The 17500-nt window shown below is 35.5% G+C and overlaps 1 protein-coding gene across 2 annotated transcripts in view; it reads left to right on the forward strand.

Annotated features, from left to right (window-relative positions):
- man1a2 (mannosidase, alpha, class 1A, member 2) overlaps positions 1-17500 on the forward strand; it is a 182954-nt gene that overhangs the window by 27791 nt on the left and 137663 nt on the right. For both annotated transcript variants that reach the window (NM_001256622.1, XM_087266015.1), the window contains 1 exon segment: positions 13074-13332. In NM_001256622.1, the coding sequence (NP_001243551.1) occupies positions 13074-13332 (259 nt within the window).

The raw sequence follows: 17500 nt of genomic DNA on the forward strand, positions 1-17500 counted from the left end.
ACTTTAAGCTGTATAGAAGTGTCTTGAAAAATATCTAGTCAAATGTTATTTACTGTCATCATGGCAAAGATAAAATAAACCAGTTATTAAAAATAAGTTTTTAAAACTATTGTGTTAAACAGAAATTGGGGAAAAAATAAACGGGGGGCTAATAATTTTGACTTCAACTGTGTATTGCATTACAAAAAATGATTGAGGTCATGTCCATGTGTTGTGTGATTAAGTCGATAAATAATGATTATTGTGACAGTTCTAGAAGTAAGATGGTAGTTGTAATTCCATTCAGTTTTTTTACATGTTGTTCTTGATGTTTTAGAAGTTGATTTAACGACACCAGTGGAGCAAAGTTGTGATATTTATTTATTAATATTATTATTATGTGTACTTTTGTTTTTGTTTGTATGATTTTTTTTTATCCAAGTCCGAATTTTAAACCCCCCTGAATTGTTAGCTTTTAATAACTCATCTCTAATAACTGATTTATTTTATCTTTGCCATGATGACAGTAAACAATGTTTGACTAGGTTTTTTAAAGTTACTTTATACAGCTTAAAGTGACATTTAAAGGCTTAACTAGGTTAATTAGGTTAAATAGGCAGGTTAGGGTAATTAGACAAGTTATTGTATAACGATGGTTTGTTCTGTAAACTATCAAAAAAAAACATAGCTTAAAGTGGCTAATAATTTTGACCTTAAAATATTTATAAAAAAATTTAAAACTGCTTTTATTCTAGCCAAAATAGAACAAATAAGACTTTTTTTCCAGAAGAAACAAATATTATCAGACCTGCTGTGAAAATTTCCTTGCTCTGTTAAACATCATTTGGCAAAGATAAAAAAAAATATATATATATAAATAAATAATTAAAAGCGGGAATAATAATTTAGACTTTAGCTTATATTGCACAGCCTTATTAGAGAATTAAGGTTTTATTTGCATATACACATAGATCAACAAACAAATTTGCATAATAGAAACTCATCCATGCGTGATGTGGTAACCAATCAGGTTTATTCTTGCATGTCACATTGTACGCTCCTGCAAGAACCAATGATAGGGTGTTGTTGCAGGCCAAGCAGGTATAGTTAAGCTTCCGTTTATATTCTCATCAATGTTTGTGAATAACCCCTAAATTGAATCTGTCCATCATAAAGCAGTCACATCTCTTCAGAAGGCTTACATTTAAATTCGTAAAGATCATAATTTTTTTTAACTCTGTACAAATGTTTTGAAGTGCCAAAAATCTGTCTAAAATTTGCTTAAAAATATTTGAGTTCCTAATATGACTAAAAGTCTTTGGAACAGCATGAGGGTGAGTAAATGATGACAATTTTTCATTTTTTTGGGGTGGAAATAGCTCTTTAATAACTCCACTGAATATTTCAAGCCCTCCTTGATGCCACTGATTTCTGTCTGTGTTTCTCTATTCTCTCTGTACTTCCCTCTGTCTTTATCTCTTATCTGTCTCGATATGAGAGCAAGGCAGAAAATGAATCCTGATCAAAGCTTAATGATGGGGCTGAGGAATGGGTCTGTCTAAGATAGATTGGGTCTCCTGAGGCGTACAGAATTAATCTGCTGTACCAGAATGAGAACCCGCTTTACACCCGGAGAGCCACACACGGTGGATAACGGCTCCTAAAGTGCTCCTGGACCCGTTCTGATCGAGACTGTGTTTGGTGCATTTTCCCGATAAGCCTTCAGCTGAGGTTTGAAGGTGGTTGTGTGTGGGTTGTTTGATGGAAGATGGTATTGAGATGCTAAAAACCGATAGAAATGGAGCATCTTAACACCTGCTGATGGTGGGTGTTATAAGATCAGTGCTTATCTCCTCACAATGGAAAGTTCTGCTGAATTCACCAGTGCTCTGTTGGCATGGTAGTGTTACCTAAGATTCATTATAACACAGTTATTTCACTGTGTTGTATTGTTGAATATTTATCTTCATGTCACTGATATGGCCAGGTGATATGTAATATATCGGTTATTTATCATATTCATTTAGGTTACCAATAAGGCTGCACTATTCTGGCTTAAATGAGAATCGCAGTTTTTTTTTTTTTTTGCTTAAAATAAAGATCACAATTTTCTCACAATGCTGTAGATGTAAAATAAAGGTTGACATGAAGAGGCTATTATGATTGTTATTCTCAAACATATGATAAAAAAATCTATTATGATATTAGGCCTATGTGTGTAAGTTGGTTAAAGTGCTCTATTTTGTGTAGACATGGAACAGTGGACTTAAATAGAGTTTAAATTTGTCCTGGTCGTGCACAATGAAGTGATTACATCAGAATACAACTGTTCATAAATCTGAAGTGAATTAATAAAAAATTATGTTAATAAATAATTATGTTTGAGACATTTGCTCAATATTATCATCATTATCAATATTACATTTGCTCAATATATTGTCATTGACAATATTATCAGATCATTTTTTACTGGTAAAATGAGACATTTGTCATTATGGGATTCCCTCTTGCATTGTATTTAACATTATATAGGTTAGAGTAGTTGTACTGACACTGTTAACAATAATAATAGGCTAATCATATTGACCTTGACTTTACATCTACAGAATCATAAGAAAATCGTGATCTTGATTTTAAGCAAAAAAATTGTGATTCACATTTTTTGCCAGAATCGTGCAGCCCTACCGCCTGCTTGAAAATATAATTGGCTGAATAGTAGAGATGCTTTATTAAGTTTGTGTGAGGGGTCGAATCAAGATCACAATCTTTTCTCAATTAATCGTGCAGCCCTAGCTACCAGTATGACTAAATGTTTGAGAAAGATGGCTTTATATATTTACATATTAATTATAAAGGGAGAGTTTGCCTGTCATTATTTACTCAGCCTACACATATTGCAAACTTGCATCCATTCCTACTGTGGATGTTGAATGTTTTGTACATGCATACCATCTGTAGTGGTCAGCAGAGCAAAGAAACTTCTGAAGGTTTGGAATAAAAGGTGATTTTTAATGTTTACTGTAAAAACAAATTTTATAGTTTGCATTCACTGATTCAGCACTGTAAAAAAATGCAGGGTTCCACACAATTTCTTTATGTTGTCCCAACACAAACCGATTACGTTGAATTAACCGTTTTACAAATTTAAGTGGATTTAAGTGAACATAAACCAATTAGGTTGTGTCAAAAACAACTTTAAGATATGGAATGTGCATTTATATAGCGCATTTATTGTGTATACATCCAAAGCGCTTTACAATCATGAGGGGGCTCTCTCCACACCACCACCAGTGTGCAGCATCCACTTGGATGATGTGACGGCAGCCACAGGACAACGGCGCCGAGTTGATTGTGTCAGGGCTTAACATTAACTTTTTTGATCACCAGCCACTAGTAGTGGCTAGTAGATTTCCTACATTACTAGACACTTGCCATGTTCACTAGCCACAATTTTGTTGCTTGGAAAATATATTTTAATAAATGTGACTTTGACATGCTAAAATGACTTGATTTAGATCTTGTGTTTCCACATGCCTCCTTGTGTGAGCTTGCTCACTGTGCATGAGCAAATAGGTTGTGTCGCATTGCAATTGGTTTTTATTTCACATGACTTTTTTCAGGGCTCAAAATTTAGGATTTGCCAATTTATCTCTGACCGCACCAAAAAAAAAAAAAAAAAATTCTAAGCCACACATTTTAAATGTGTCAAAACAAGCAAACATATAGCTGTATACATGCACTTTTTATTCGACAAAAACTTTTTTTTTTTTTTTTTTAAATTGACATTTAAAAAGATCTATTGTCATGTATCTAAAATATGCACAGTAATCTGTCCTGGCTAAAGGTCCCAGATCAGCGGTTACTACACATAAATGGGAAGTTAATCTCGTATTAAAGCAATGTTATTGCAAAGGATGATGATAAAACCATATTAACAAAATAAATGTAAGCAAAAGAAAGCAGGTGAAACATACCATGAGTGATAATGAAAGGATGATCACGTGCCTGAGAATAATTCAAACGAAAGCAGTGACTGCTGCTGCTGCTTACAAAAGGTTTGCTGCTTACACGAGCATCGCTTTTTGTCCAGTCTATTTCAAAGAGAACCGATCGCACCATTTGAGCTTCCTCTACACAGCTGTTTCCCGCAAGTAAACGGGAGCGCGTGTACGCGCTTTTTAAAAGTCGCGCATCACATCACCTGTGCGCGCGAGTAATCATCCTTTCATATGGTATTCACCTGCTTTTGCTCATGCATACACAGTTATTTTTTTCAGCATTGTTGCTTCTCGGCTCTAAGATCAAATTTGCACGCATATTGGGCCATCCTTATTGTCGGAACCTGCTTTAAGAAAACTACAATGTAAAAATTATTTCCAATCTGCCAAAGTGCTATTTGGAGCGGTTGTCTAACCCGGCAAAGCTGAAATCTACCCGCATTTGGCGGGTTGGCGGGTGTTAATGTAAAGCCCTGGATAGTGTTGTTTCAACTCCCTTTAAATTAGTAGTTTAAACAAGCTGCAAAAGTTATTTTTATTTTAAATGAGTGATCATTTCCAGGCACATGAGATTAAGCAGTTACATGTAGGCCGCCATCATTTAAGGAAGTCCTTCTCTGCATTTTACATGGTTGAAAATGTTTTGATGAATAATATTTTAGGATATTTTCCTGTCAGTAGTATGTATTGTCCATTCAAATAATTCACATCCATATCAGCATTTCATGTCAAACATGGCATGGATTTTAAGTAGGGAGGTAATGAGACCCGTATTTGTATAAAACCGTTCCGTACCAACGTTTTGCACGTGATTATTTAAAAGTGTATATTTGAAAAATAAAAAACCTAAAATATGTTCATTATAATGTTCTCTGCATTTTGCCCCTCCCACTCTCAAAGAAAAAAAAGCAACTATTCCTGTCTGGCATTTGCTGGATGAGCTCATTGCCAGTATCAGTCTCAACAGTATCATGAATGCATTTAAAAGAACATGCTTGCGGTGCATGTCCTCCAAAGTTTCTTTAAGCCACTGAAAATGCTAGAGCATTTCTTTGCAAAAATCAAGGAAATTTCTTTCTTTTTGCTGTATCCACTTGTTAAGTCGTGACATATTGGTGTCGGTGATGTATTGAATACTGTTTCCTGGTCCAAGCCGCTACTCATTTGAATTAAGATAATATTTGTTTTTTAAATTTGCTTGTTTTTTTTTTTGTATTTTATATAAAATCATGGTGTACACAACAGTCTCTGGAATACCAAAATTGTAACCAATAATAAAAAAATGTATCACTTTCTGGCCATCGGATATTAGGCATGGATATATATATATATGTATCATGATTTTTCCAAACCTTCAATTAGTGTGTGTTGCTGTAGGAGAGTAGGTTGTGTTATGTGAGAGAGTGCATTAGTAACAGATTTTGTTCAGATCGTTGTCTTGTTTTAACTAAACAATCCTGTAAAGTGCTTTTTAAAAATTGAATTTATATTTCTTTATTTTTATTTTGTCACTTTCGCCTTTTTGCTGGATTTTTGTTCTTCACTTTGTGTAAAACAAATCACTCTTCACTTTAACTAGCAGCTTCTGTGACACTTTTCCTCCATCTGCCTGGTCAATGGTTACAACAGCGCTATGTAAATGTTTATTATTATCTTTAGTTGAGTCTTCCAATACAGTTTGATAGAGCGTATTTCTAAGTGTTTAAATGTTTAAATGATTTGTTTGTTTGTTTATTTATTTATTTATTTATTTATTTATTTATTTATTTATTTATTTATTTATTTTCTACACAAAAATGTGCATGTTCTTGATGACTATTTTGTTTGGTTGTGCACTTTATGGCTGTTAAATTGTTTCATTTTTCATTCATCCTGTATGCATCAACAGTAAGTACCATAACATGTTAAATGTGATGGAAAAAAGTAAAAGCTCTGCTATGTCCTTAAGGTTTACTTGATTCTAACTCTATTACACAGAGATTATATAATGACAGCATAATATCACAAAGAATATTCCACCTAGAGGTTGTAGGTGGGTTCACATATCTGGAAATAATGAAATTTCTCATGAAAACAAGTGGATTGAGCTAAACATGTTAATGCAGCCACACTTTGATTCACCCTCGACTGACTGTGTCTCAGTTGGGATAATGAATTCAGACAAATGTTGACATGCTCCTAATTGTATGTTTGACATTATGAGCCTTCCGTGAAATCACCTAGACTCTACTGCAGCTTTGAGAAAGCCTTTCTAACAGAACAGACTGCAGGCGGAAGAAAGAAAATGTGAGAGGGGGCCAATGTTTGCAGGCTGAGATTTGTAGGTGAATCCATTATACTGGAGCGTTACCACACACATCAGGTTTCTGGACTCTTAATGCGATGCAGAGTGTTATTGGTGTTTACTGTCATTAGAAAGACCCTTTGCTCTCATGTCCCTCGCAAGTAGCCATTAGTGCCTACACTTTCTCAGCTCACACACATCCCTGTTTGCAGACTAGCCATTTAACCCCCGCATCAAAAATGTGCACATCAGCACTCAGTAATACTTTACTGTAATTACAGCTTTTATTTTCTGGTACAACAACTTTAGTGGTCATCGCATATATCTTGTAAGCTAATGAAGCACTATGATGTAAAAGTGTGGGTTTATTTTTTCAGCATTAAACTATGCAGTAAGTATAGCATTTAATTGAATGCAGATGAGGCTTCAGACTAGTATTTGATATCTGGTGTCATCACACATAAAATATTAATACTCTTAAATTTTTGGTTAATGAAATGCATAGGTAACAGTAGTTTCAAATTGATTTGGTATGTGCACACTAGGGGTGTAACGGATCACAAATCTCATGATTGGGATGGTTCATTATGGTTTTTTAGTTATGCATTGGACCATTTTTTCGGATCAGCTAAAAAAGAGAGGAGACCAATGTCATATGTTTTGCAGTTATTACAAAAACAGTCCTGCAAGAAACTTTTTGCTTTAACAGACAATTTAGTACCTGCAATTTTATTAAAAATAACATGAAGATATAATCAGCTGAATAAAAAAAAATTATATTTAGTACTGTGAAAAAATCACTGTTACTACTACTGTTGCTGAAATGCTAAATTTAGAAATCTAACATTAGAATTTGTACAATTCATTTTTTTTTTGTCTCAGTTTCAATAAATGGTTCAGTTATTCACTCACAAAGCTTCATGTTTTATTGCTAGATTAAACATTTTTGAAGAATTATTCTGTGGCATATTTTTGAAAGCTGGTTTTCACCACTTTTCGGTTAAATAATCGCTGCCTACAACTTTCATTTTTGGAATATTACAATTTTTATCTTTACCATAAACGTCCGTGGTTTTATGTAAACAATAAACTGTTATCCCAGTGTTATTTGACTGTTTGTAACTGCTTAACTACCTCAAAAGACTTAAGACTCAATCTCTTTTTAGATTTTTGCATTTTCAAATTTGAATGTTTATTTCAACACACCTGTACAGTACAAACTCTGTAGTGGTTGACTGAAATAAAAATGTATGATGGACCAAAGACATCTGAATTCATCAAATAAGATTGATGTCACAAGAAGCAATGCTTGATCAAAAAGATCAAGCATAAATGTTTTTTTCTTATCTTAGTCACAATGCTGCCCATTACAATTCAGTACAGGTGGCAAAAATGAACTTCACTGCAGCTGATTTTTGTGTGTAACAGGAATTCGTTTCGAGGAGTTTTGACTCCTAAATACATTTCAAAGCTCATCATAAGCTTTCAGCTTTTTAAAATACCTATAAATACTGATTTAAAAATACATATTTTTCAGCCTTAAAATGTTAATGTGAATGCTAAGTGATGCAGAAAATATTTCATTTTTAATTTTGATTGGGACCAATAACAAAGAGAACAAAACTGAAAGTGCAAACATACCTTTTTAAATAAAACCCCAAAATAACCTGTAAGCCAGTTGGATGTAGTTTTTTTTAACTGTTAGCCTATTGGCAGATCAATAACTGATGTCTCTTTGAAGCTCTTCAGCTCTAATAATAGCCTAAAGATGTAAAAATACAAATGCACAGCCACTGAAATGGCTTAATAACAAAAAAAGAGTGCAACTGACCCTTTGCGAGACCTGTCCCCTCCATCGCTATGCCTGACAAGTTTGCGCTGCCAGCCATGATGCTGACACTGTCAGTTTGTCACTCCCTGGGGAAATTATGAAGAATTTCTGGAGAACTGACATGTTGATTTCAGGCAGAAGCAGTTGAAAATGTCTGCATTATGCATCTAAAGATCTGGATGTGAAAGTGAATCAAAATTAAGTAAAAATAAAGGCTGTTAAAGCCAATACAGCTTGCAGGCTAACAATGAAATACAGCTGGTAGCTAACAACCAGCCAAATGAAATGAAGGGATTTCTAGATTTCTGAGCATTTCCAGATTAAAAGTAGCTAGCTAGATAACACTCTTAGTGGGGTTAACGAACATCATGCGTTCACTTGGAATTGGTTTTACGAAAACTGAATTTGAAATTCTAAATGATTTTTTTTGTACACTCACAATAACACTTTTATTTTTACATCATTATTAAAACTACATTATTTGATTTGATTTAGGATAATTTATTCATTTATTTATTGCCACAACTACATAATTTTACAGAATTTTGCTTAGTGAGCTCATTATAACATATATTAAAATTCATAACTAATATACTGTACTCGTACATAAATCCATTAATGCATATATGTCCTACTAATTACAGGGAATGAAATGAGAATGCATAGAGAGCAGAGAAATTAAAAGCATGAACAATTGTCTAATAAGTGCTGTTCAGAAAATGTGTGGACTTCATTTTAATTGCTCTTAGGCATCTGCCTGAAGGTAGAATCGTGAAGAGATGTCTAGATGGATGCATTATTAAACCTTTCTTCTGCAAACATAAGACATTAAATCTCACGAATAGTTGAAAGATCACAGCCGGTATCAAATTTTCTTGTTGCTCTTTAATTGCTGAAGGTATTTTCACAATGTTGATCTACGATGACTTTAACAGGTATAATAACCAGAAAGCCTATAAATTAGTTGAAGCATTTCCAAATTTTCTAAATGTTAATGTTTGAAAATAAATTGCTTATTAAAGGGCACCTATGATGCAAAATCAACTTTTGGAAGCTGTTTTAAGATGTCTTTGCTGCAGCCTGCAACTTGATGAAGGCGATCATCAACTACGTAACAGACCTTGTAGCGCCCATGCTATGGTAACTGTTGGGTTTAGGGTAGGGGGAGGTGTAGGCGATTGTCAACTACGTAGTGGAGTTTGTACCACCCATTAAGGTAGCACCCATGCTAATGTGACGGTTGAGGTTATGGTAGGGGTAGGCATCGGCGATCATCAACTACGTAGCGGACCTTGTACACCCACTAACGTAGCGCCCATGCTACTGTAACTGTTGGGTTTAGGGTAGGGATAGGCATAGGCGATCATCAATTTACGTAGTGGACCTTGTATCGCCCACTAAGGTAGCACCCATGCTACTGTGACGGTTAAGTTTAGGGTCCCACCCACCAAATTGATTGACATGCACGTATTACCATGCTACTCTGTAAAACTGCATATAAAAAAGTGCACAGAACAGGATTTGCATAGAAAATGGGATTAAAAGATCTGTTCAGCTCTCTGTGATCAGCAGTTTAAAGCGTTTTTAAAATAGTGCATGCTTGTAATAAAGAAAAGACAGTAAAAAAAGACCATAAAATTACCATGTAATTCATAACTGCTGGAATCATGCATGTGGGAACAATGGGCGGGGAGAACCAGATCATTTGCATTTAAAGGCACAGGTTACGAAAACAGCTGCATTTTGCTCGGAGCCCAAAATGGGCATATTCTGCATTGTATAATAATAGTTTAATAGGTATTTTGAGCTGAACATTTACAGATACCAAAGACTTATTACGTCTTGTAAAAGGGGTCAAATAGGAGCCATTTAAGTCTTCAAGCATCTGCAATGCTGTTACCAATGCAACAATCTGTGTATTCTTAAAAGACATTTGTGTGCTTGTAGATTCTGTGGTGTAAAAATGCTTTTATTGCTGGCAAATCAAAATTAATCCCCAAGACAATTGTTGTAATTGTTGTAGAAAATGTTTTTTGATTTTGGGCTCATTTTAGAAAAAGTCATTTAAACTTAAAGATAACAGAACATCATTTAGGTTATTTTTTCTGCTGTTAAAATGGTCAGTCAACAGTATGGTAAATCAACAATAGTGTTAGTCACCTTAGTAATTTAAAAACTCAACAATACCAATGGTAGCTTACAATGTTTAATATGTATCATAAGCAAAAGAAATAGCCGCTCTTATCAGGCAGACAAATTGTTAGTGGCACAAGTGCAACCTCTAACAAAATTGAATCGCGCCATCAGCAAAATAATGTCTCAAAATACAACCATTAAGTCTGAGCCAGTGTAGTTTAGCAGATGTTTTGTCTGACTTCCCCGCCCAGTCTCGCTGTCACCTGGCGAACGTTTCCAGGCCGTATATAACAATGGGCGAAGCAGTCCGAGATAACCTGCATCGCCCCAGAATATCATTGTCTGTGTCACTGTATCCACCTGACCTCTTTTCCTTACAAACCCCTCCTGCTCTCTCTTTAGTCTAGTGTGCTTCACTGACTCAAGACCTAAAAAATCTTCTCTGTCTGTTTTGTGGCATCAGCTTAAGTTACACTGTGGCTTGTATTTATATCATTAGTCTCTTGTACATTCTCCCACACTCTGTCCTAATAATTGGTCTTTATTGTACATGAATAGCAAATCAGAATTGTTTGTTAATACTATTTTCCTTTCATTTGTTACAAAATGCTCCTTCCCTAAATAACCTACATGCTTTTATGAGAAAAGCCAGTAATTATGGTAATTTATTTCTCGGAGTCTTGAGTACATACTGTATGGCGAACGCTCGGTTCATTGAAAGCAGGACACATAAAAGTAATGGTTTGCAGTTCTGTAATTTAGTTAGATGTTTATTTTGAAACTGCTTGGATTCAGGGAATGTTTTATAAGAATGAAAACTGATGATTTTTAAGGCATTCAGACTGATTTTTTTTGGAGAACCAGCTGTCGTTTGTACTATATTTTTGTGTTTTTTACAGCAAATGAAATGCCATAGAAAGAGTATCACAATACATCAAAATACATGTTTATGACATGAGAATATGATTTCTTCTTTTTTTGAAGCTGTAGAGACATAATACAGCTGAAGCTTGCTCTGCTGAAAGATAATGTTGAGATGCTCTGTGTTTTCCATCTGTTAGAAAAATGCCTGCTTGTAGATTGTCTTTTTAATAAAAGCGTATAGTCTGTCTGAAGAAAAGTAGAAAGGATTGTTCTTGTAGTTAAATCTATAGTGCTTTTGTACAGTGACTGTAAAAGATGGTTTATACTTCTGTATTGAGGGATCACCGTGACCCACGGCACATGCCTTGCACATAGTCGTGCTTTTATACTTCTGCATGTTGTTTGATTTGCTCTGCAATAACACTTCCGAAACGCTAGCTGGCAGTAGGTTATGTTATGTTCCTCTGTATCGGGTTTCTTCACGGGTGTTTTGTTTCTTCTTGATGCTACCTTATTGTACAAGTAGCTAAAACTAGCTCATTCAAAGACAGGAACTGGCGGATGTGCAACTACTCTAATCATAAGATAAACGCAAAACATCTGGAGCTCCTTCACAGGGCTTGACACTTGTAAACACTCGCTCCATTGGGCTCGCAACTCTCAGCACCGCCCACACTCATCAGCATGCTATAAAATCTGATAATTGTGGGAAATAATTCCAAAAGGCAACATGACTGCGTAAAGCTACATAAAACAAAACAAAAATACAACGTATATGCTGAGTTCAGCGGCCAATCAGCCAGAATGAAATGATTGCGACCAACAAGACCAAATATTTTTTCTATTTTTGCTTTTTCACTGTGCTGTTCTCACGGGGGGTGTTTGTTATTGCACTGATGATATCGACATATAACTTATTATTTGCATACGTCACTTTAATAGCAATAACTGTCTTTTCATAAGCTGCAATATTAATTTCATCTCGGTGAATGCATGCTCTTTAGCGATGGTGAATGCGGTGTCAGTCACACGATTTACAGCATCGTGACGATTAAATGAAGGATTAAATAATGTTAAATCGTCTCATGCTTAATGTGTAGATTCAGTGGCAAACACTGTTACCTGAAAACTCCATCCCACCAGCTTTACGATGAGTGCTTTAGTCATTTTCATAGCGGACTTTAACCACTGGAAGTCTTTTATCCACTCTTTGAAAAGTGTAATTGCTGGATTGACATTCATTACATAATCACTGAACAGATGTGCCATTATTTGTAATTTTAGGTCATTTCTAAAGCTGAATCTGTTAGTGTTGTTGTCATTCACTCATATTCAGACCTTTACATTTTCGCAGCTCTAAGCTCCCTGTCATCGGAACTGAGTGATTGACACCTGATATTAACCAATCCATTTGCGTACTGTTCTATTGCAGTGAGCCAATAAGAAGAGCTTGAAGGTGGGGCAAGCATTGCGGGCTTTGTTTACTGCAGCAAGTTGAAATGACAACTTTTCAACTTGTTTTCAAAGCATTCCTGAGCACTGCGTTTGGTGTTTTTAGGTTCAAAGATGCTTAATGCGTGAATGCTAATTCTGTGCATGTGGTGAACATTTTGCTGTGAAAACTGGTCGCACGACATCAATTTTATGCACTCGCACAAATGCTCCCAAATATATTTTGATGTCGCATAGATAAAATTTCGGGCACATATGCGACTAAAACGGTCGCAATTTTGAGCCATGTATATGTATGTATATATATATATATATATATATATATATATATATATATATATATGAAATATGTATGTTTTAAAATAAAATCCTCCTTTCATGAAATCTGTCACACCATCCTTAAAAAATGATTCGTGTTTGATGATTTGGTGCTCAAGAAACTTATTGGACATATACTGGGAGTTTGGAAACCACCAAACTTACATGTACAAAGTAACTTTTTACTGATATAATTTGCTATTCCCTGCAGGGAGGAAGAGGAGAGCCTTCGTGACAAGATCCGAGCAGATCATGAGCGGGCGCTGCAGGAAGCCAAGGAAAAGCTCCGCAAATCCAAAGAGGAGCTGAAGGCAGAGATCCAGACAGCGAAGGCCAAGGTATCTGAGGACCTGAAGAAGAAAGACGGGCCCAAACCACTGCCTCCAGTGCCCATGCCCAAACTAGTAGGGGTCAACGATGGTGACCCAGGGGACCCTGACACCAAGGAGAAGAGGGACAAAATCAGAGAGGTGAGTTTACATTCTTTAAAATGTGCATTGTTGTTCAATGTGGGATGTAATTTGAGTACATAGAGTAGCTTCTTCCCCCTAAAAAATGTTTATTTTTGCTCTTGGCATATTACTAAAAAGTAAATTATCTTAAAGTAGATTGATAATACTTTGTGATTGGCAAACATGACTAATGGAACAACATCTTTGATAAAAAACAAATAAAAGTCTTCAAGTCTAAGAAGTGCATTTCAGGTGTGCTTCAGGTTTATTTATACCTGCTCTTAGCTTCTTTTTTCTCCCACACATTGACATTTGTGGACATTCTAATGAGGCATGCAGCACGGGGTTATAGGTGTATATCCTGCCAGGTAGATCAGTATAGGCAAAATTACAGCTCAAATATGCAGTAGATTTATTCATTTAACAAATTGTCCATCCCTAAACATTTTTGTTTCATCATTATTTACTGACAAAAACATCAATACATTTTTGTTGTAGTGTTTGTCTTTGAAAACCATTCAATTTTATAAATTGCTAAAAATTTACTAATTATTCATCAACGAAATAAACACTCCACACACACAAGCGTTTAAACTACAAAAATAATCAGCTTGAATGTGTTTTGTCCTCATCCAGAGGTCATCGAGAGTGGACAAGCTCTAAATTTATCAGACCCTGTTTACACATTTTTGTTTGTGTTGTCCACTATTGATTGCATCTACAGAACACAAACACATCTTAATACCAGGTGTAAACCGTGCAATGCATCTCATAGATCATACTTTTGGTTGGAGTTGAAATCGTTTTTCTTCTCTCTTAGTTAATTACTTCACATTCCTTTTGAAATGAAACCATTTTGGACCCAATCTATTGCATTTTCATTCAGAACGAGCTCTCTCCACAGGTATAATTATCAGCTATCGAAAGCGACTTGGATGAGAGTAAGTCTAAGGGAGTTTTTAGCCACCGGCTGATTTACTGCTTTACTGGAACAGATTGTCCTAAAACACGGTTAAACGTTTCTTCTGCTGATGTAATGTGGATTTTGATATTCTGTCCTCCAGATGTGCTAGAAATTGTCTTACCGTGTTAGATCTGTTCCTAAATGAGGCAGATCGGAAAGCGGCTGTTAGTGTTGTTTGTTAAGGCAAGCATTACTGTTCCAATTATCAGAATCGGGGAGGGTTTGAGATTTCTCCCACTGTTTGTGGTTTAGACACGAGTGGTTTTCAGATATAGTTGACTTTTAATATTGATCATGTTTAATGTGTTTTAGTTGGCGGTGGCATTTATGACCTCTTACATAAAGCTTAACAGCCTGTGGGCTGCAGATGATGAGTCAGCTCTGCTTGGAGTAAATGCCATTATTTTCACTTTTTGTCTCTAATGAGCTTCTGAACCTGGGAATGAGCTTTTTCTTCTGCTTCGTTTTACTTCTTTGAAGTGAATGATTGTTTTGTCCCAACATAAGTGCTTGTGATTGGTAGCGATGCTGGTGTTCCCGGAGTAATTGGTGTTTGTACAGTATGTGTGAAGCTGAGATGATTGTTGCAGTCGAGATTCTTTTTTTTAACTCTGATATAATGTCTTTTGTAATCCTAAGTTGAAAGTCAGTTTAACGCAGCTTTGTAAAACTCAGTTGTGATGTTAATAAAAGCTCCTTGAGTGTCGTTGTAGATCTGATCTTATTGCAGTTCCTGGTGTCCGTGGGGTCTTAATAAGTATTAAAAGTTGTAAAATCTATAATGTCAAAATAAGAGACCTTAAAATGTATTAAAAAGTCTTGATGCCATTTTTATGAGGTCTTAATTTTTGCTTAAACGCTGTCCAAAGTTTTCGACTCCCAAAAAGCATAAATATAATTATTTACCCCCTAATATTAAGTGACGTGCTCTATCCACGTGATTGATTCGGGCCAGGGCACGTCCGGCCAAGCTCCTCTGTCTGGCTGATGTCATGTAATTTGCGACAAACGCGGGACGCTTTCCACATGTAGCGAAACCATAGAAAATGTAAGTTTGCGTATTCCTGGTTGGAGAAAGACTAGTTTAAACAGTGGCTGTAACCTGTCGCTGAAAACAAACGTGTAGCTTATTCTTTTTCTTCCAAGCTTATCTAAGTTCTGTTGCATGGTTGTGCTCCATTGATTTATTTAAATTAAGTTAAAGGTTTGATTCTGACTAGAACTTGAAGTGGTGATAAAGTCTTAAAATATTCTCAGAAGATCTTTAAAAAGATATTCAAATTACGTTTAGGATTCCTGCATATACCCCGTTGAAGCATGTAATCATAGTTATTAGCTAGAGTTAGCATTACTGTACTCTATAGAAAATGCGGGGCTTAACAATTCATTCCTGTTCACCCAACATAAATCAAACTAATTTAAGTTAATACAACAGCATTAACTTCACTAATATAAAAGGATTGAACATAAAACAATTAAGTTGTCCTAAAAATATTAAAAATGAGCTGAAAACACAATTCTTGATAATTAGTTTGAACAAATATTAATTATGATTGTATTCTTTACCAACAGTTGTTTATACTGCACTGTCGTCTTTTAGCATGGATCAGCATGACTGCCTCTGAGTTTTATGTAAATGACTTGGATACATAATTACTCTCACATTAATTAATTATTTTGTTTGTCCAAAAAAGAGAAACAACTTGGGAATCACTATTGAGGGTTTTCTGTCATCAAATCTTTCTACACATTTCCGAAAATCATTCTGATTCTACATAATTAAATCAAAGCTATTTGAACACAGCTCAGATGATATTTATAATTATACTAATTGTAATACTAATGGTGATTTTAGTAGAGTTTTCCTAGTTACTAGTTTTAGTTACTAAGTGTTACAAAGTTTTTGAGTAGATAAAATGTTAATAGTTTAGAGTTATGCTGGCAAACAAAATGTAATTTTTCTTTACACCTTTTATGTTAGATGTTGGCAGTTGAAAGATTGTATTCATTGCGTTTATAGCACTTCAAATTGCTTTTTTGAATCAAAGCAGTTTGAGCTCTTGTTTACATCCTTAATGCCCCATTCACACGGGGCTTCAGCGTCAACGCTTGACAGAGGGCGTGTCTGAAGTCGGGGCTGACGCAATCGTCATAGCAGCATCAGCCAATGAAATTAGTCAGCAATAGGCCACTGTCTGAGCCGGTGTATTTGCATACAGCCATCTGATTGGCTGATGCTTCCATCAGCGCTTGAAAAGTTGAGCAAGTCCCAACTTCTGCAGAGAGCAACGCCTCTGCAGCGCCTACGGATCCACAATGCAGTTCCGCAATGCCTGACGTCACCCATTTAAAGCGAATGGGAAGGGTTGACGCTGACGCCCCGTGTGAATGGGGCGGAACACTTCACTACAATAGTGTCTCATTCAAAATCGTAACAAACTCCAAAAACACCAGCATATTCAATTCAGTATTCAACATAGAATGTCTAGTAAATTGAAACTGAAGTTTAGTTCAGTTCAGTGTGGTTTTATTTTCCCTTCTTAAAGTTCAAACACTGAAGAGAAAATCTATCGATGCACAGCTCCACGAGTACTAAACCAAGCGAGCCAGTGGCGACAGTGGTGGGGAACATTCACCATTTGACAAAATGATGGGAAAAAAAAAACATTGGAATAGCATATTTGAACATTAAGTAATAATACATCAAAAAATTGACCCCATGTTGAAAATATGCACTTAATATTTTAATTTAGTTACAACATTTCCTCTTACAGTCCTGCTCCATGCAGAACATGACTAGAAGTGTGAAAGTGGTGAAACTGTTCTTTTGAAATTAAAACATTTAGCTGAAAAATAAGCGTCATTTAAACATTTTAACACATTTGTGTTTGAATGAGAATCGTTATGTTGCATCAATGTTTTCACTTTTTTTGTCTTCTGAGTTCAGACCTTTTTGTCTGCTGGCAAAGCATAAAAACATGCGTTTCATTGTCTAATTTTCACTCCTCACATCAGTAAACAACACTGCACTCTTGGCATATCTACAGGCGGCAGCTAATGAGCGTGAAGTTTCTTTTCAACATTTAGTGAACACTCTGGGTCACATCAGTTCAGCTTGTTGAAACACACTATATATATAATTTAAACATGTTTATTGAAAGCCCTAGTCTCTTCCTAGAGCTGTGTTTTTTTCCACTTGCTTTTGGATTATTGCAGAAAATA

Source organism: Danio rerio, chromosome 9, assembly GCF_052040795.2.
Source record: "Danio rerio strain M-AB ecotype USA chromosome 9, GRCz13ab, whole genome shotgun sequence".
Lineage (NCBI taxonomy): Eukaryota > Metazoa > Chordata > Actinopteri > Cypriniformes > Danionidae > Danio > Danio rerio.